At 37.8% G+C, this 20315-nt stretch overlaps 2 protein-coding genes across 2 annotated transcripts in view; one reads left to right on the top strand and one right to left on the bottom strand.

Moving 5' to 3' along the window:
- Nucleotides 1-3689: 3689 nt before the first annotated feature.
- Nucleotides 3690-17368, top strand: EXOSC9 (exosome component 9). Its single transcript, XM_007464840.1, has 12 exons — nt 3690-3863; nt 4198-4292; nt 5038-5157; nt 5274-5376; nt 6291-6428; nt 8310-8392; nt 9640-9772; nt 11371-11459; nt 12115-12261; nt 15117-15298; nt 16932-17010; nt 17224-17368. Exons 1-12 carry the CDS (start codon nt 3798-3800, stop codon nt 17306-17308), a joined length of 1320 nt encoding a protein of 439 aa, XP_007464902.1. The 5' UTR covers nt 3690-3797; the 3' UTR covers nt 17309-17368.
- Nucleotides 17369-17745: 377 nt separating this feature from the next.
- Nucleotides 17746-20315, bottom strand: part of CCNA2 (cyclin A2) — a 6008-nt gene continuing 3438 nt past the window's right edge. Inside the window, exons 5-8 of the mRNA XM_007464839.1 lie at nt 19525-19732; nt 18989-19102; nt 18421-18554; nt 17746-18063 (exon numbers count right to left, since the gene is read on the bottom strand). Coding sequence (XP_007464901.1) covers nt 18015-18063; nt 18421-18554; nt 18989-19102; nt 19525-19732 — 505 coding nt within the window. The 3' untranslated portion in view covers nt 17746-18014. The remainder of the gene's footprint in view (nt 18064-18420; nt 18555-18988; nt 19103-19524; nt 19733-20315) is intronic.

Here is a 20315-nt window from a genome sequence, read left to right as displayed (position 1 = left end):
ATTGACTATGTGGTTTCCAGACTGACTCTTGAAAAACAACAACAAATGTCTCTGATAAAATGTCTGAATGCCAAAATTCCTCTAAATAAATAGTTAAATGTGTCAGAACATGAAAAGGAAAACGTTAAGTTTGTTTTTTTTTCTTAACTCTTTCTGATCATAAAAGCTATTCGTATGCCTTACAGAAGAATTTGGGAAATTTATAAAGAAAAAAACTTCAAAAAGAAAAAAATTTTCCCAGAATCCCACTACCCAGAAATAATCATCTTAAGATTTTGCATTATTTCTTTCCAGGACAATTTCTGGAAAACCAATTTCTATATAGACAAATTGCATGGCAGACATATTATATAGTAAATAAAATGTAAGCTTCCATTTGTTTATTTAGTGATCTGCCCATTAATTTCTTTCAACAGATGTGCTGTGAAATAGGTCATTCATCCACTTATTCACAGGGTACTCTACAACATGGCTCTTCATAGACTTTTTTTTTTTGGCTGTACCGCAAGGAATGTGGGATCTTAGTTCCCTGACCAGGGATCAAACCCATGTCCCCTGTAGTAGAAGCGTGGAGTCTTGACCACTGGCCCGCCAGGGAAGTCCCTCTTCATACACTTCTATTAGAAGTGTATTTAGTCAGTATTCTTTTGGACACACTTACCAAAAGACCAACTCAAATGTATTGGCTCATCAACTCGGAAGTCCAAGAATTTGGTGCAAGCTGTTTCTATGTAAAGGATCTACTTCTCTCTCTTATTTCTCAGTTCTGTCTGACTTCATCTTCAAACAGGTTCTCTCCATGTGGTGGCAAGATGGTCCCACATAGTTCTAGACTTTCATGGTCCTTAACGTCTATAATCCTAGAGAAGGAAAGACCTACTCTCTTCCAGAGTTCACATGTCAAAAATTCCTGATGGAAGAACTTTTTTGGTCCTACCTGGGTCAACAGTCAATGAGAAGACAGGGATGGGGTTCCACAATTAGCAGGGCCTGATCACAGTCATGCCTGCTATTAACATTAACAACAGAATCACATAGGGTCAGGAAAGGGCATGTCTCCAAGAAATAGAAGGGTGCTGGTCAGACAAAGCAACAGATGTCCAATAAAGAGGAGAGAAGATCTATACTCAAATATCTTGTTGAAAACCAGGTTATATTTAGACAGATCATCTAGGTCAATATACTACTCAAACATTCTTTTTAAAGAGAAGAATGCACATTATCTGAACCTCTTCTCAAATTTCAAAAAAAAAAAATCCCCTGTAAGCATGAAACAAATGTCCCTTGCACCCAAGTTTCAAAAGTTTCTTACTAAAAACAAGGCTATGAAGTAAATATATTTTATGATGGTATGTAGATGTGAGTGGAAATGGGTTATACACTGTTGGATTAACTCCAATAAAAGGCAAATGCTGTAGTGCTAAAATTACAATAATATAATAGTAAAAGTAGGAAGGAATGGTGGAAATTGTATAAAAGTGGAAGGTGAGTGGGACAAGGTAATCAAGCAGCAATCTCAGAACAGCAATCAGACATGGCATATTTGGACAGTTTCATGGGAAGCCTTGCCAGATCAAAAGCAGAAGGAAACTAACAATTTGAATAGCAATTATGCCCAAAACATGGTGTTAGATGCTTTCCTTCAGACCGTTTAACACAAAGTAATTATTTCCAACCTAAATACACAGAAGCCGAAGCTCAGGATTATTTAATTCACCTACAGTCCATTTGATCTGAAGTTTATGTGAAGCCAAAGTCCATTTTTTTTTCCACCACCAAGCTGTCTCTCAGGAAAGGACAGACTATTTCAACAAAGTCCTGTTTCCTTTCTCACGGGAAAGAGAAATTATCAAAAGCCCACTAAAATAACCCAAAGATTTAAATGATAAAATTAACAGCCAGGAGTTCTGTTGCAAAACTATACTATAAACATGAATTGTGTTGTTTAAGAACTAAAACGGCCTATACCTTGTAATCTCCTCGTCCCTTTTGAAAATCAATCGGCTGTCTGAGCATGTGGATATAGGGTCTGTCCACTTCCCTCCTTCACGATTCCCGTCTCCGGACCATGTCAGGCTCATCCAACCTCAGTCTTGGCTCATGTGGCTCCTTCTGCATGAAAGACTTTTCCTCTCCTGCAGATGATATTCTGGCTGATCCTTCTCAACATGAAGGATTTACTTAACTCAAATGGCACCTCTACACAGTGACCTTTTCCTGCAACTAGTCCGATTAAAATAGTCTCCACATTCTCAAATATTGATAGTATTTAGCATGCGAAATTGAAGCGAGATGCAGCCTGCGTGGGAGTTACATTGCCTATCACTCTGAAGCAAATGAAACAAAATAATATGTGAACACTGAACTAGTGCCTGACTCCAAGCCAGGCATTGTTCTAAGCATTTTATTTTATCTCTCATAATAGATTTATCATTGCTATTTTGCAGATGAGTAAAGTGAAGCATACAGGCTACATTGGCCAAGGTAACAGAACAAGTAAAGGGTAGAGTCAGAATTTGAGCCTGGGTAGTTTGAAGTTAGTTCTTGCTTTTAACTACAGAGGGTCCTGCACGTATAACAGTTCCCCTTTCAATTTTTCAATGGCTTGAAAGCGATATGCATTCAGTAAAAAACATACTTCGAATTCTGAATTTTGATCTTTTCCCGGGGCTATGTATATACAGTACGATACTCTCTCTTCATGCTGTACAGTGATAGCAACCACAGCTCCCAGTTAGCCACCTGGTAAACAACCGGTACACTTACTGTACCCATACAACTATTCTGCTCTTCACTTTCAGTACAATATTCAGTAAATTACACAAGGTGGTCAACACTTTATAATAAAAATAGGCTTTGTGTTAGATGACTTTGCCCAACTAGATGACTTTGCCCAACTGTTGGCTAATAATGTAAGTGTTCTGAGCAAGTTTAAGGTAGGTTGGGCTAAGCCATGAAGTTCCCAGGTTAGGTGTAGTAATGTATTTGCCACTTACATGGCTTTATCTGGACATAACCCTACGGTAAGTGGAAGATATGTACTACTTGATTCTGCCTCTCCCAAAGAGCCGAGTGACTGGCAGCACGAACACACTAAAGTTCCTCTACGCCTATAAAAATAAGCTTATCGCCTTAAAATAACTGGAGAGACTGTAAGAAATAAACAACAAATTTTGTTTCAGCCAGCGGTAGGTATAACGCCATTACAAATTGCTAATACTATTAATTCTTGTCAATTTTTCAGGTCCTCCGAGGTTTCACCGTCAGCCCATAAAAATACCGCAGCTCACCATCTCAACTTTCTTCTCTCCCCTCCGCTCCACTAACGCCGGTTCATTCCAGTGTTTCTCCAATGAATCTGCTGAAACTCTGCCTCTACAGCTTTTTAGTGGCCAAATCTCAACTTCCTCATCTGTAAAATAGCAATAATACCTGTCTAGCCTACTCCGCTAGAACTGAGGCTAGAGTGAAGTGTGAGAGTGCTCAACTGATATTAATTTCTATCACTGGTGGTTATTTCGGGGTCCTTTTCTCCGCTACACTTTATAATAAAAGAAATATCTTTCCGTTCAGAATTTCGCCTCCTTCTGCTTCTCCAGCCAGCTCCGGCTGGTCCAACTTTGCTTTGAGCCTGCGCACTAGCGGCGGTCTCTCAGCCTTTGCTTTCCCAGCTTCAGCTGACGAGCTTTGATGACGTCAATCTCCTGCGCCGAGGTACGAGCAGGGCGCGCGTGAAGAGGTGCAGCTTGTCTTCTCCCGACGCATTCCAGTACCTGTGCGTCCCCTGACCCGACAGTATGAAGGAGACGCCACTCTCAAACTGCGAGCGCCGCTTTCTACTCCGCGCCATCGAAGAGAAAAAGGTAAACCGAGAATTTGGCGCTGCGTGAGCGCTCGGGTAGCGCGGCGGCCCTCAGCCTTCCGGCCTGGGCGCACAGACCTAGCTCTCGCAGGCCCCGGGAGCCCCTAGGGGAGCGGCCGGTGGGTTCCCCCAAGGCCCCAATATTTATTTGGCTCCGGTGGGGTCTTTTCAAGGCTCAGGTCACCCCAGCGACTGTCAGTGCTCGGGCACCTAGTTTCCACTCTCCTACGTGGAGTGGTTAGGATCACACTTACCTCCAAGTGCTTAGCCCAAGGACTGCCTAGCACAGAGTAATACATATTTGTATTAGGAATAAAGGAATGTTGTGCTTACAGCGGCTGGATGGCAGACAAACCTATGATTATAGGAGCATCAAGATCTCATTTGGAACAGATTATGGGTGCTGCATTGTGGAACTTGGAAAAACAAGGTAACAAAGTATTCAAATTAGGTATAAGCTCAATAGGGAGAAATTTAAAAGAACTTGATTGACCCAGTTTACAAAGCAGATAAGTCTGGACAGTACTTTGTTTAGCTGCCCAAAATAAGTATGTTTTCTTTAATGCAAGACTTTGGTTTTATAGTCACGCTTTACATTTTTAATCATGAATATATTTTCTGTCACATGATTATCACATAGTTCTTTCTGATCTCTGTGAATCATATATACAGCCAGCAGTGATTGCACTGAATTTGTTCCTTGCATTTGTTGTCATTAAGTAGGGCCTACTTTCCTCCTTTTCCTGAGTGACATGAGAATTAGATTTTTAATATTCATTTGGAAGTTGTGAGGATACTGGTCAGATAATGTTGGCGAACCATGCCATAAGAAAACTCTTAGAACGTCTCAAGTTTGCATGCCATCTTGTATCACTAAATATTTGTTTTAGAAAAGAGAAGAAATGGTCATTGACTCTTAAAAATCTGTGGAATAGTAAATATTGTAATGAGATTTTTTTTCCCTGTCATCTCTTTGATTATGCCAATATGTGTCTTATTTCTGTATGTATTCTACTACTATACTTTGTAGGTAACTTCAACCTTTAATGATATATTATACTGAACATGTTATTACTCAACGTAGTGTAAGACTGAAACTTAATTTTTAGATTTCCTTTTTTTTAAATTGGAAAGGAAATACATTTAATTAACAGATCTGTACTTTATCTTTGCAGAGTTCTTGGACAGGTTTCCTGTGAACTTGTTTCTCCAAAACTCAATAGGGCAACAGAAGGTATTCTTTTTTTTAACCTTGAACTCTCTCAGATGGCTGCCCCAGCTTTTGAACCTGGCAGGTATTTAAATCTTTTTCTTAAGCTGCTTTAGCCAGAGGAGAGCCTAACAGGGGTGAGCTATTGTTTTACTGCCTGGTGTTATATTTCATGACATTAGCCCATTCCTGTTTTCATAGGCAGTCAGATCTCTTGGTGAAGTTGAATCGCCTCTTGGAAAGATGTCTAAGAAATTCGAAGTGTATAGACACTGAATCTCTCTGTGTTGTTGCTGGTGAAAAGGTGGGGAATATGCCCAAAATTCTTAATCTTGGGATGAGTATTGTTGATTCATGGATCCCTGTATCTATACTTTCATTCTCAGAGCTTCAATTAATTCAGTTTTATTCTAGTTCACTTCACTTCACATATTCCTGAGTGCTCCCCATAGAACTTTGTGTCATCTCTCTTTGGAGGGACAAAAAAATTGGTGAAAATAGCAACTTGGATTTGTATAAATTTCTTATTCAAAGAACTTGTGGTTTTTCACATATTTTCATTTATTTTCTTATGTTATTTAAGTGAGTTGATAGAAGCAGGTAATGTTTTCCTTTTTTATGGATGAAGAGCTGAAGAACTGATTAAATCCTTCATTTGGATAGGTTTATTGACTTACACAGGGCTGCATAGTGAGTCATTGGTAGTCCGACATTGGAAATATTACTCTCAATATATTGTGCTATTTGATGATATTAGAACTTTATTCTTGATTAGGGTATTTTAACCATCTTTTTGACTCCAAAGAAGTCACTTGGCCTTTCCACATTCTATACTTGAATATAATACTATTTGCATTACTTGTAATGTTATCATAAATATTGTCAAGTAAAACCTAAGAGTTTGAGGTTTTTAAGTTAGACAATAAAAATATTAGGCTTGGAGTTAGGGGAATCTTAGTACTAAATGTAGAGTGGTTCTGTTTATTTACAGTGTATATTTTACTGTTGTCACATGACTCATAGAAAGGTAAGCTATTGGTATTTCAGGTGTTGGTCTGGCTTGACATTTTTCTAAATGTATTTTTATTGATACAATAGAAGGAGTAACTGCATGTTTTAACAGCAAGAGAAAAATTTGCACACAGTGTTACCTTTCCTTATAAATAACCTCTGGTTGTGACTATTTAGGATTTATTTTTGTTTTGAATTCACATTCAGGTTTGGCAAATACGCGTGGACCTACATTTGTTAAATCATGATGGAAACATTATTGATGCTGCCAGCATTGCTGCAATTGTAGCCTTATGTCACTTCCGAAGGCCTGATGTCTCTGTCCAAGGAGATGAAGTAACACTGGTAAGATTCCATGATGTGAGCCAGGCTCCTTCTTATGAATGAATGAATATCCTTGCTGTGCAGACAGCTTGTTTCTAATGAAATCTTGTTGTAAATGGCAATTAAGTATGTTCTAAAATTTGTTCACAAGGCAAAAAATATGGTCACAGTTACCTTTGAAATCTCTTAAATCTCCCGTATTAAAGTTTTGTCAGTGACTGCATACCCTATCCTGGTTTTTTTAGAGTAGAACTAGATGACTTCTTTGGATTGAGCATTAGATAAAGTGGTTGGTTTATGCTTAGGGGGCATGTGTGAAAAATCATAATTCTCAGTATTTTCACAGTGAGATGCTTGTTCTTACTGTGTGGCAAAAACCCATCAGAAACACCTGGAAAGACTGTTAAAACATCTTGCTAGTCTCCATCCTCAGAGTAGAATGGGGATAGGATATATGAGTTTGTACTTCTGACAGAGTTCCCAGGTGATACTGATAGTGCTGGTATAAGGACCACATTTTGAAAACTATGGACCTATACTATTTACATTGTCCTTTCTTTTGTGCAGAGTATGTCAATTTCAATTTATATAAATTACATGCTAGAATAATGAAAGTGTGCTGTGGTGATAATTTGATTCCTGAAGTTCTAAAAGGAAACATCAGATGCCCAAATTCTCTAAGATGTCATTCATGATGCTGTTTTTAGGAATTAGACTGGAGCAGACTCTTGAAAGACTTAGAGGTGTAGACAAAGTTTTATTAACAATAGAGACATGTTCCTTTAGAGAGGGGAGGTGGTATATGGAAGTAAAAAAGAAAATATAGAGTGATGAGTAGACAAAAAAGACATTGATTTAAAAATACTGTAGAGATATTGCTGGTGGTAAAGTGTTACAGCCAAGTTGGAAGAGTTTGGCAGTTTCTTAAAAAGTTAAGTGTAAATTTATACAGCGTAACAATTCTATATCTAAGAATGTACTCAAGGAGAATGAAAGTATACATTCACTCAAAGACTTTTATGTGAATGTTCATAGCAGCGTTATTCATTACAGCCAAAAACTGAAAATTAGCCAAATGTTCATCAACTAGTGAATGGAAAAACAAAGTGTGGTGTATCCACGCAGTGGAATACTATTCAGCAGTAAAAAGGACCAAACTACTGGTGTGATGTATACTTCAAGGTGGATGAAACATGCTGAGTTGAAAGGAGGCAGATGCAAAAGACTGAAAATTGTTTGATTCCACTTACATGGAATGTCCAGAAAAGGCAGATTTATAGAGATAAAGTATTGATAGATCAGTGGCTACTTTGGGCTGGGAGTGGGAGTGATATTCAACTGCAAACACACTTAAGGGAATTTGGGGGAGTAATGAGGATTTTGTTTGTTCGTTTGTTTGCGGTACACGGGCCTCTCACTGTTGTGGCCTCTCCCGTTGCGGAGCATAGGCTCCGGACGCGCAGGTTCAGCGGCCATGGCTCACGGGCCCAGCCGCTCCGCAGCATGTGGGATCTTCCCGGACCGGCGCACGAACCCGTGTCCCCTGCATCGGCAGGCGGACTCTCGACCACTGCGCCATCAGGGAAGCCCAATGAGAATGTTTTAAAAACTGAATTGTGGTGATAGTTACTTCACTATATATTTACTAAAAAGTGAATTATTTACTAACAGTGAATTTTATGTTATGTAAATTATACCTCAATAAAGCTTTTTGACAAATACATAAAGTTTTAAGGAAGGTGAATGGCAAAGTCAAACAGGTAGTTGCAAAAGAAGTTATTTAGGTACTCACTGAAGATTAAAGGGATTTCATTTTTTATTTTAATATTTGATGTACAAGATGATTTTTTGTATGTTTATAAGTTAGTAACTGTAATTATTGAAACTTTTATTTTCAAACAGTATACACTTGAAGAACGTGATCCTGTACCATTGAGCATCCACCACATGCCAATTTGTGTCAGTTTTGCCTTCTTCCAGCAAGGGTAAGTCTTATCCTTGTCATGGGCTGAAATTATAAATGCAGCTAGGAACTTTTTTGTTCCATTCAAATGTGCCGTAGGCAAACGAACAAACCCCTTGCTTAATATTAGAGCACCTTGTAGTTCTTTTATTTCTTTCTTAAGAGCATTACTTGACAAATGCTCAGAACTAAGAGCTTTCTCAGTAGAAGTGACAAATTTTCCTTTAATGAAGAGACTTCACGTTTTTCTTTTCATGGCATACTTATACATTTATGAGTTTACCACAGCGTGGTAGTGTATCTTTCCTAGAGGTGTACAGATGTTAGGCTCTAATTTTGGAAAGTAGGCTGAGAATGACTGTGGATTAATGGAAGAGGACTTTGGAATATATTTGAGGAGCATATTATATGGAATAGTTGTAGGATAGGAGCAGGTTACAAGGCGGAATGGTTCACAAATGAGAAAAAAAATCTTGTTTTCCTTCAGCTCTCCAGCAGTTTCTTCACAACTCACTGCTAATTCCTCCTACAACAGAAAACCTGGAATCTTAGGTCCATGTAAGGTGCCTTTAAATGAAAGCTTGAGCCTTAAATCTCTTTAGAAACAAAGAGAGGTATAAATATTTTAGCAATTTTATGACTAAGAACTAGAGAAAAACTTTCATCTTTCAGTCACTGTAGTATAGAATTTTATTAGAGGGAAATAGACCAGCACTGTCCTGTAGAATTATGACATGAGCCATATATGTAATTTTAGTAGCCACATTAAAAGGGTAAAAAGAAACAGGTAAAATTAATTTTGATATTTTATTTTACTTGATATATCTAAAATATTTTAATATATAATCAATATCTTAAAAATTATTCCTGAGATATTTCGCATTCTTTTATTTCTACTAAGTCTTTGAAATCCAGTATTTTATACTAATAGTACATCTTAGTTTGGACTAGCCACATTTCAAGGGCTCAGTAACCACATGTGATTAGAGGCTAACATTGGACAGTGTGGAAATAGGCAGTATTTTTTTGTAATGAGCCATTAGCAGAACCTGGAAGAATTTCAAAGTACAGGATATTAGGGAAACTTTAAAATTAACCAAATTAACATTATAATAATTCTGTTGTCTCTTTTCAGATTAAAGTGATTCAAATTCATAGGCTCAGACCTACACTGTGTTGACCTTATTATAATGCTGTCTTTTACATTAGCTTAAAATTGACAAGCACTCAGCATCAGATTTGTTCATGTCCATTTAACATTCATTTCAGAACATATTTATTGGTGGATCCCAATGAACGAGAGGAACGTGTAATGGATGGCTTGCTGGTCATTGCCATGAATAAGCATAGAGAGATTTGTACCATCCAATCCAGTGGTGGGATAATGCTGCTGAAAGATCAAGTCAGTGCTTTGATTTGATTAATGTTCCATTAAAAATAGGTCTCTTCTTTTTAGAAGCTTTTTCTTATTTTTAAACTAAAATCCAACAGATATTTTCAATGATCGATTCTCGGATCTGTTAGAATCTGGTTTCAGTATTGTCTGTTGACTTGTGGCTACAAGGTACCCTCGTTCCTCCCTTGCTTCTCCCGTGGATGGCCCTCCAGAGTCTACACCTCTAGATAGAGGAATACTCTTCCTTTCAGTGAGGAAAGAGATTTATATCCTTTCCCCTTCCCCGTGTTGGGTCTTCGTTGCTGCGAGTGGGCTTTTCTCTAGTTGCGGTGAGCGGGGGCTGCTCTTCGTTGCGGTGCACGGGCTTCTCATTGCAGTGACTTCTCTTATTGCCGAGCACGGGCTCTAGGTGCGCAGGCTTCAGTAGTTGTGGCGCATGGGCTTAGTTGCTCCGCGGTATGTGGGATCTCCCCGGAACTGGGTTCCAACCTGTGTCCCCTGCACGGGCAGGCGGATTCTTAACCAGTGTGCTACCAGGGAAGTCCCTATATCCCTATTTTTCTTTAAAGTGTCAGAAAGTATAAATTATGTAAAAAGATAGTTTTACTTTTGGAATTTGGGTACAATGAGCAAAAGTTCTCAAATCCAGCTACATATAAGATTCACATGGGGACTTTTAGAAAATAGATTGCCATGTAGCACATAGTGCAGCTCATTAGGAGCACAAAGACTACTTAATTGGAATTCCAGCTCTTCCTTACACTAACTGACCTTTGGCAGATGGTTTCATACTTTTGTGCTTCAACCTCTTTATCTGTAAAATAGTAAATAATCTTAATGTCAACACCTTCTGTTAGGAGAATATAAGGATAGATATGGATATATTGTACCGTATGGCATAAATTAAGTGTGCAGTAAATGTTAGTTTCTGTTATCATCATTGTCATTATTACCATCATCATGACCACTGCCAGATCCCTATTTCCAGCGATTCTGATCCACTAGGTCCCTGAGGCCTGGGAATCTTTGCTTTATAAAAGCCTTCCGGGGGACACTGTGCAGCCCTGTCTTGAACAGAGCTATGGATCACTCACAGAAAGGAAGTTAGTGTATCTGTGGCCTCTTGAGTGGTATCTTCTACATTGTCATAGAAAAGATTTTGGGTCAGTTCCTTTAACATTTAAAAATAGCTCTCACAGGCTTCCCTGGTGGCGCAGTGGTTGGGAGTCTGCCTGCCGATGCAGGGGACAGGGGTTCGTGCCCCGGTCTGGGAAGATCCCACATGCCGTGGAGCGGCTGGGCCCGTGAGCCATGGCCGCTGAGCCTGCGCGTCCGGAGCCTGTGCTCCGCAACGGGAGAGGCCACAACAGTGAGAGGCCCGCGTACTGCAAAAAATATATATAAATAAATAAATAAATAAATAAATAAATAAAAATAGCTGTCACATCTTGCCTTAATTTGTGTTTACACTGTATTATTTTCATATTTTTTAAAAAAGGCCTAAATTGCAAAGGTAGAGAAACTAATCTCATGTTTTTAGTTTTGTTAGAGAAAGCTACTTGATTTGTTGTCTTTAAATAACAAGAGTTCACTTTTATAAATAGGTTTTGAGATGTAGTAAAATAGCTGGTGTGAAGGTAGCAGAAATTACAGAGCTAATACAGAAAGCTTTGGAGAACGACCAGAAAGTTAGGTAAGTTTGATTTTTTTAGAACTGAATGGTCTTGTTATAGATTTTTCTGTAGAGGGTTTTTCTTGCACAAGCATAACTATACAGTTTTTACACTCAGTCTTTCCTTATCTCTTCATCTCAGTTGAATATACTAAATGGTTTTTGCAAGTTGATTGAACTATTTATTGTATTCCAGTTTACACATAATCTGTATTAAAAAGCCACATAATATTTTTCGTTTAAAAAGTTAACATTTTCTTAGGAAAAAAAGAATCCAGTAGCTCATGTTAACAGAAAGAATACAAACTGGGGTTGATTCCCATCTCTTCTTACTGTGTGACATTAAGCAACAGCTGTATCTCAGCACTTCAGTGTCTTCTGTAATATGGAAGGTTAATGCCTACCTGGTGGGGCTGGTGTGAGGATTGGAGAATAATATGCTTTAAGTACATAACATGCTTGACACATGGTTTAATTAATGGTTAATTATAGTAACTTTTTATTATCTCACTTGATAGCAAAATAAATTGGTGGGGTTAAGTTAGTCAAATAGTTTCTCATCCAATATTTCTCATGTATCAAAAGGATAAAATAGTTAACTTTTTTTTCCCTTCCTGTCTTCTCTCCCATCTCTCATTCCCCCTTCCTTCCCAACTCCCCAAAAAAACCCACACAGGAAAGAAGGTGGAAAGTTTGGCTTTGCAGAATCTATAGCAAATCAAAGGATCACAGCATTTAGAATGGAAAAGGCCCCTATTGATACCTCCGATGTAGAGGAGAAAGCAGAAGAAATCATCTCTGAAGCTGAACCTCCTTCAGAAGTGTATCTTTCCTGGGTGTTTTTGGTAAAAACAAGAAGATTCATAACACTTAGGGCATTATTAGGGCTCTGTGAAGCGTGTGCATATGGAAATTTGTTTTCTGAAACACTGTACTTTGTTAGAAAAAAACATTTAAGATATGAGACAAGATAGTGATGAGTCATATTAAATTGATGGTGTAACATCTACCTTCTCTTCAGCTGTCCTACCAAAACCAGAAAATTCTCTTATTTTAAGAACCAATTTACAGCATTTCATTTTCCTTTGGAAAATTCTTCCCTTATCTCACTGGCATGGTCAGACACTATACATTATACACATTGTTCTTATTTTTTTTAATAAATTTATTTACTTATGTATTTATTTTTGGCTGCATTGGGTCTTCGTTGCTGCAGGTGGGCTTTCTCTAGTTGTGGCGAGCAGGGGCTACTCTCCGTTGTGGTGCTCGGGCTTCTCATTGCAGTGGCTTCTCTTGATGCGGAGCACGGGGTCTAGGCGCACGGGCTTCAGTAACTGTGGCTCATGGGCTCTAGAGCGCAGGCTCAGCAGTTGTGGCGCACGGGCTTAGTTGCTCTGTAGCATGCTAAAAATAGCTCTCACAGGCTTCCCTGGTGGCGCAGTGGTTGGGAGTCTGCCTGCCGATGCAGGGGACAGGGGTTCGTGCCCCGGTCCGGGAAGATCCCACATGCCGTGGAGCGGCTGGGCCCGTGAGCCATGGCCGCTGAGCCTGCGCGTCCGGAGCCTGTGCTCCGCAACGGGAGAGGCCACAACAGTGAGAGGCCCGCGTACTGCAAAAAATATATATAAATAAATAAATAAATAAATAAATAAATAAAAATAGCTGTCACATCTTGCCTTAATTTGTGTTTACACTGTATTATTTTCATATTTTTTAAAAAAGGCCTAAATTGCAAAGGTAGAGAAACTAATCTCATGTTTTTAGTTTTGTTAGAGAAAGCTACTTGATTTGTTGTCTTTAAATAACAAGAGTTCACTTTTATAAATAGGTTTTGAGATGTAGTAAAATAGCTGGTGTGAAGGTAGCAGAAATTACAGAGCTAATACAGAAAGCTTTGGAGAACGACCAGAAAGTTAGGTAAGTTTGATTTTTTTAGAACTGAATGGTCTTGTTATAGATTTTTCTGTAGAGGGTTTTTCTTGCACAAGCATAACTATACAGTTTTTACACTCAGTCTTTCCTTATCTCTTCATCTCAGTTGAATATACTAAATGGTTTTTGCAAGTTGATTGAACTATTTATTGTATTCCAGTTTACACATAATCTGTATTAAAAAGCCACATAATATTTTTCGTTTAAAAAGTTAACATTTTCTTAGGAAAAAAAGAATCCAGTAGCTCATGTTAACAGAAAGAATACAAACTGGGGTTGATTCCCATCTCTTCTTACTGTGTGACATTAAGCAACAGCTGTATCTCAGCACTTCAGTGTCTTCTGTAATATGGAAGGTTAATGCCTACCTGGTGGGGCTGGTGTGAGGATTGGAGAATAATATGCTTTAAGTACATAACATGCTTGACACATGGTTTAATTAATGGTTAATTATAGTAACTTTTTATTATCTCACTTGATAGCAAAATAAATTGGTGGGGTTAAGTTAGTCAAATAGTTTCTCATCCAATATTTCTCATGTATCAAAAGGATAAAATAGTTAACTTTTTTTTCCCTTCCTGTCTTCTCTCCCATCTCTCATTCCCCCTTCCTTCCCAACTCCCCAAAAAAACCCACACAGGAAAGAAGGTGGAAAGTTTGGCTTTGCAGAATCTATAGCAAATCAAAGGATCACAGCATTTAGAATGGAAAAGGCCCCTATTGATACCTCCGATGTAGAGGAGAAAGCAGAAGAAATCATCTCTGAAGCTGAACCTCCTTCAGAAGTGTATCTTTCCTGGGTGTTTTTGGTAAAAACAAGAAGATTCATAACACTTAGGGCATTATTAGGGCTCTGTGAAGCGTGTGCATATGGAAATTTGTTTTCTGAAACACTGTACTTTGTTAGAAAAAAACATTTAAGATATGAGACAAGATAGTGATGAGTCATATTAAATTGATGGTGTAACATCTACCTTCTCTTCAGCTGTCCTACCAAAACCAGAAAATTCTCTTATTTTAAGAACCAATTTACAGCATTTCATTTTCCTTTGGAAAATTCTTCCCTTATCTCACTGGCATGGTCAGACACTATACATTATACACATTGTTCTTATTTTTTTTAATAAATTTATTTACTTATGTATTTATTTTTGGCTGCATTGGGTCTTCGTTGCTGCAGGTGGGCTTTCTCTAGTTGTGGCGAGCAGGGGCTACTCTCCGTTGTGGTGCTCGGGCTTCTCATTGCAGTGGCTTCTCTTGATGCGGAGCACGGGGTCTAGGCGCACGGGCTTCAGTAACTGTGGCTCATGGGCTCTAGAGCGCAGGCTCAGCAGTTGTGGCGCACGGGCTTAGTTGCTCTGTAGCATGCGGGATCTTCCCGGACCAGGGCTCGAACCCATGTCCCCCTGCATTGGCAGGCAGATTCTTAACCACTGTGCCACCAGGGAAGTCCCCACATTGTTCTTGAAGTCCATTCATTCACCAGATTTATTACTGCAACTAAAATGTTCAGAGCAAGTGTGTCTCTTGATATTTCTCACCCATTGTGTCCATAAAATCTTAACCTGAGTTATACACTATTTCTTCTTCACTGTTCAGCCATCCATAGTATAGCTATTAGTAAATTTTTTCCTAATAATTTGAGGCAACCTTCAATCAATCTTAAAGGAAGAAAACTTTCTAATCATTTTCAGCACTGCATCAAATAGCAGTATTTTTGTTATTCAGTTTTCTTAACTTGCTAAGTGTTTCGAAACCTGTGCTGTGGACTCCTGGAACCGCCCAAATTGGAGAGGGAATAGAAAACTCCTGGGGTGATCTTGAAGACTCTGAGAAGGAAGACGAAGATGAAGGTGGCAGTGATGAAGCTATTATTCTTGACAGTATAAAAATGGACACGGGAGAAGTCTCTAATATTGGAAGCCAAGGTATGTGATACTTTATGGCTATATGTAATATATATATATATATATATATATATATATCCCCATTTTAGGAATCTTACTTTTATATTAGCAGTTACTTTTTTAGAGGGGCTAAATATTTTGTAATTTAAATTTCAACTAAACTGTTGAGGCTAACTGCAAGAATATGCTTATCTTTGAGGAATAGTGGTATCCTTTGGTATGTGAAGGGAGTGGCATTTTTTATTTTAAAGTTTTTTTTTTTTTCTGTTTTTGTATCTTATCCGGGTCAGTTTTAAGGGGATGGGTTTCTTAAAATCTCATTCCTGTGTGCTATTTTTTCTTTGTACAGTTTCTAGACTCAAACATAAAAAGGCAGTATCATAACATATATTAGAGTAGTGCCATCCATAGAACTTTCTGCAGTGTTAGAAATGTTCAGTCTCCACACTGTCCAGCATAGTAGCCACTAGCCACATGTAGCTACTGAGCAGTGAAATGTGGCTTGTGTGAAGAATTCTAAATTTTAATAAATCAAACAAGGAGGGATCTAGGAAGTAGGTTGATGGAGAACTAAAGAATGCAGCTATTAAATCTGGCTGAGAAAATAGTGAAGGTGATACTGTTTCGGTGTGTAATGCACATACCTGCCTGCCTTCAAGGAAGATTATTGCCTGTAAATATTACTGAGGATCTGCTGGGGATTTTTGTAAGGCAAAAAAAAAAAAAAAAAAATCAAGGAAGATTATTGCCTGTAAATATTACTGAGGATCTGCTGGGGATTTTTGTAAGAAAAAAAAAAAAAAAAAAAAAAATCCCCATTAATTGGGACCCTTATTCAGCTTCCCCAGTGGTTACTTCCTTCCAGACCTCGTTCCATGTTTACACCAACATAAGCTGCTTAAACACAGGGACTATTTATTGATAGATGTTACTTTTTTTTTTTTAACTCCATATGCCTTTATATATTTGTGAAACTTTTCTAATAGGGAGAAAGTAATTGAAAACTATTTAAATATAAAAAATTAATGTAGTAAGTTTCATGGGGAAAATGAGCAAAAGAACAGAAACAGACGTTTCTGTTCTTTTGCCCATTTTTTGTTTCTGTTCCTATTTGTATTTGCATTCTCAAATACAAACGGCCAGAAACACATTGGCAAGGGTTTATAGGAAAATGGGTTAATATACTATTCTTGTAGTGTAAATTGAAACGTTTCTGGAGGGATCTGGCAAAAATGTCTTTCATAAGGTATATGCCTTTTGACCCAGTAATTCTGCTTCTAGGTATTTTTCCTTTTAGTGTTGTTTATAATAGGGAGAAATTTAAAATCTAGATCGTCAAAATTAACAAATTCAAAGAGTAGTACAAGGAATTCAGTTGGCATATTGACTTGTTTCCAGATTGGTTCTGTAAGACGCTCTGTGTGTGTATAGTGTGTGTGTGTGTACATATATACACACTCACACACACACACATGTATGTAGAATTATCCCCCTCACTTTAATTCTATTAAAGAAGCACACATAAGGTTTTTCAGCGCTCCAAGGAATAACCTCAGGGAAGGGAAGAACCAAATAGTAGATCTGTAAGCCTCCACCCAAAATGCTGCTTGGGCTATCTGAAACTTATATTCCTTTCTTAACATTTTCTTAAAAGATGCCCCTATAGTGCTCTCAGACAGTGAAGAAGAAGAAATGATCATTTTAGAACCAGATAAGAATCCGAAGAAAATAAGGTAACAAATTTCTGGTTTATTTCAAATGTATACATCTACTCAAGACTTTTTAGAAGCTTGCTCTCTGGGTTTCTTCAACCTGAGATTTATAGAATTAGGTATGTAAAACTGCTTGGATGCCTTTCAAGGTTACAGTATTCTTCTGTCATAGGTGGCAAAAGTAAGCTCCTAGTACTAATACTGTTAAAACTTGTTAATTTACTTTGTTCACAGAACACAGACCATCAGTGCAACACAAGTAAAAGCACCAAGTAAAAAGCCAGTGAAAAAGAGAAAAAAGAAGAGAGCTGCTAATTAAAGTTCACATAGTTGTATATTTGTGTATATAACTATTAAAAAGGTATTTATTCAGTACTAACAACCTTGGGTATTATTCACAAACCCATTATAGATTCTAGTTCTTTGTACAGCTTTTTACATTATGCTTTAAAATAAACATCTGGAGGACTCTTTAAAACAGGTTTTAAATAACTGTCACTTTGGTAGGTCAAGTATAGTAAAAGTTGATGAATGAAAAGCATTTTCATAGTGTGTACAAAGACCTGAAAGAGTCTTCTTAGATTATGCCCAAGTCAGACAGTTGGCCCAGTTCCTTAGGGAGGTGAATGTCATCACCTGTGTGTTGGAAGGAGAAGCCTTCCCAGTCCCCATGCTTTAATAAACCAAATTAATTTTTCTGAGTGAAATCCTGAAGTCAAATTTTTACCTCAAATTAAATTTGACTTACAAACCAAATTTTCCAAATCAATTTATTTCTTATTATCCTGACAGCTGGCATTAATACTTTAACAAAAAACACTTAAAATTAGCCAAATATCTAAGATAGTTACATGTACAAAAGATATACAAATTAAAACCTTTAAAAAGTAATAGATACCATAATTTGTACTTGACCATAACTTCTGTATTCAGAAATGATTGTAAAATTAAAACCTAAGATAAAATCTGTACACCATATACTTTGAGTGATTTACATCCTAGAAAACAAAGGCAGTCTTTCACTGTTACACATTTAGTGTCTCGGGTGGGTTGAGGAGAGAAACACCATGATACCTGTAAGCAGGGAAAAAAATCCATTTTTAGTAAACATTCATTGGGTGAAACAGATTATGGAATGAAACATATACTAGGAACTCACAAGTGCTATTTCTGTCTACTTGAATTAATGGTTATAAAACGATAGTCTGGTCCCCAACACTTGCATGCATGCCTACCGTTCCTCTCCCCTCTTCTCCCTCAAATACATAAGACAGAAGCTCAAAACACATGGCTGCTAAGAGAACAGTTGCTTAAGGAGGCTGTGCCTGATTTGTGAATCCCTTAAATAAAGTTAAAATGGCAAGGATCTCTGAACCATATGATAGCCTGGAAAAGCAAGCTTCTTTGGTATCTACTGCTGTTAATTCTTACTTTGAGTTTTTGTACTTTTCTCGTATTGACTGTTGTGCATGCCGCGGAGCTCTGAGGTAGGTCTGGTGAAGGTCCATGAGACAAGGCTTTAGAGTTTCCAGCGTATATCCAGTCTTTTGTACTAATGATTCAGGCTGCAGGAGGGAGGATGGAACCACTGAGTTTTGTTTTTAGTAACAGACACTGAATACAAGTTAGTAGTTGGCATTAAGCTTGAGTTTTGTTAAACTTCAGTCCTAACACCTCCAACTAACATCTTCCAGTTTTCTCAAGCTCTTTTTGCTAACTTCAATCAATTTTTACTATTTTCCTTGCCAACAGCAAGTCTTATGGCCTGAATTCTTTAAGCACACCTTTCAAATCCAAGCATTAATAGTAACCAAGCTTTCTACCTAACAGATGCTATTAAACAGGTAAGACAAAATGCTTTCAACAGTGTAGGTGGTTGAATAGCTCTTCCAGTTCAGCACATTTAGACAACTGTCAGTTGTATAGGACAGTTATTTAACCTATCTGGCACAGGCATTTACAGCACAAGGTGGATGTGTGAGGACGTCGTCATACATACCCAGCTTTGTCCCGTGACAGTGTAGAGTGCTAAATGAAAGGCTGCTGCGGCGATAACTGATGGCAAATACTTTAGATATGGGTCAGCATCTATCAAACTTAACTCTCCCAAAAACTGGAATGAAAAAGTAAATATACTTTATGATCATAAGAGCTCTGGAATTCAAAACTCAAATCCTTACCTTCTGACCGAATATTTTGCTATCTTTAAGACTGGCTCTGTAGCAACCACTGCCACATCTTTAAATATATTCACTATCATATTTTGCTTCATTCTCATCCTGTATTTTTCCTCCTTTAATAGCTTTAAAAACAACTCTTCTGGCTACCATTTACCAAGACTTCACCCTTATACCACTATTCCTAGTGCTTTCTCCATTTATGTTTTCTTTTGCCAATGACAGGCTTTCTTTCATACTGCAGCACTAACCTGTCCCCAGAATACTAAATCCCTTGACCAAGGCTGTATAATGAAACTAGAGCTTGCCCCTAATTGTGACCTTAGAATCTTCATTCAACAAAATGAAAAGAACTTACCATTGCTAAACTTTCAACTTTGCAGTTTGCAGACTGCTGGTGCAGAAAGTACTGGGTGAGAAACTGATTTATTGTTGGTGCAGCTAAGTCAAAAGCAAGGACTTTCAAAACTAGGTGCTCCATTCTCAGAACTTGTTTCTTGGTATAAGTGTCATCTGTAATGTATACAAACTCTGCTACTTCTGGGGGGTATATTTCTTCAAACTTTCTACAATGAAAGAAGTTTTAAGTAATCAGTCCTTTTGTAAGAAAAGCAAGCTTGTTTATCCCAACTTGAAATCCCTTAAGCAGAATAAATGGAATGAATCCAAAACCAGTTGCCTGTTTGCACTGATACTTGACCATTTCTAGCCAAGACTAGGTAAATGCTAATTAAAAGCCCCAAATATTTCTCCTACTTCAGTCAAAGGAAGTAAGTGAGACACTGACTTCCCAAGATGGGAACAATGCCAGAGTTCACCAAGTAACTGAAAATGTAGGAAATTTCCTTAGAAAAATAAATAATTTACATTTTAGTTTTCATGTCTTAATGGAGAAAAGATAAGATTTTGCTTATATACCAGAAAGTACTTTAAAGTGGAAGGAACCACTCTGTAACCTAGTCCTGGTGTATTAAAATGTCGCCAGTCTGTAGGTTCATTCAAGGTGCCCTGAAATCCAGATCTAGGAAAATTAACGTCCTAAATTTAAAAAGTTTCATCCACTCCACCATCCCTAAAGTAGTCGCTGACTCCCTGCCTTGTATAGTATGTTAAAATATCACACTTTAAAAGATCACAATTTCTTCCCTA

This window comes from Lipotes vexillifer, unplaced genomic scaffold (assembly GCF_000442215.2).
Source record: "Lipotes vexillifer unplaced genomic scaffold, Lipotes_vexillifer_v1.1 scaffold231, whole genome shotgun sequence".
Classification (NCBI taxonomy): domain Eukaryota; kingdom Metazoa; phylum Chordata; class Mammalia; order Artiodactyla; family Lipotidae; genus Lipotes; species Lipotes vexillifer.
The sequence above is the reverse complement of the archived record's forward strand: the minus strand, read 5'-3'. Positions and strand labels throughout refer to the sequence as shown.

Bases quoted from the DNA above. Each gene is read 5' to 3' on its own strand.
- EXOSC9 (XM_007464840.1), top strand. From the start codon at position 3,798: ATGAAGGAGACGCCACTCTCAAACTGCGAGCGCCGCTTTCTACTCCGC. The intron at 5,158-5,273 runs GTATTTAAATCT...CTGTTTTCATAG, and splicing joins CCAGCTTTTGAACCTGGCAG to GCAGTCAGATCTCTTGGTGA. The intron at 6,429-8,309 runs GTAAGATTCCAT...ATTTTCAAACAG, and splicing joins AAGGAGATGAAGTAACACTG to TATACACTTGAAGAACGTGA.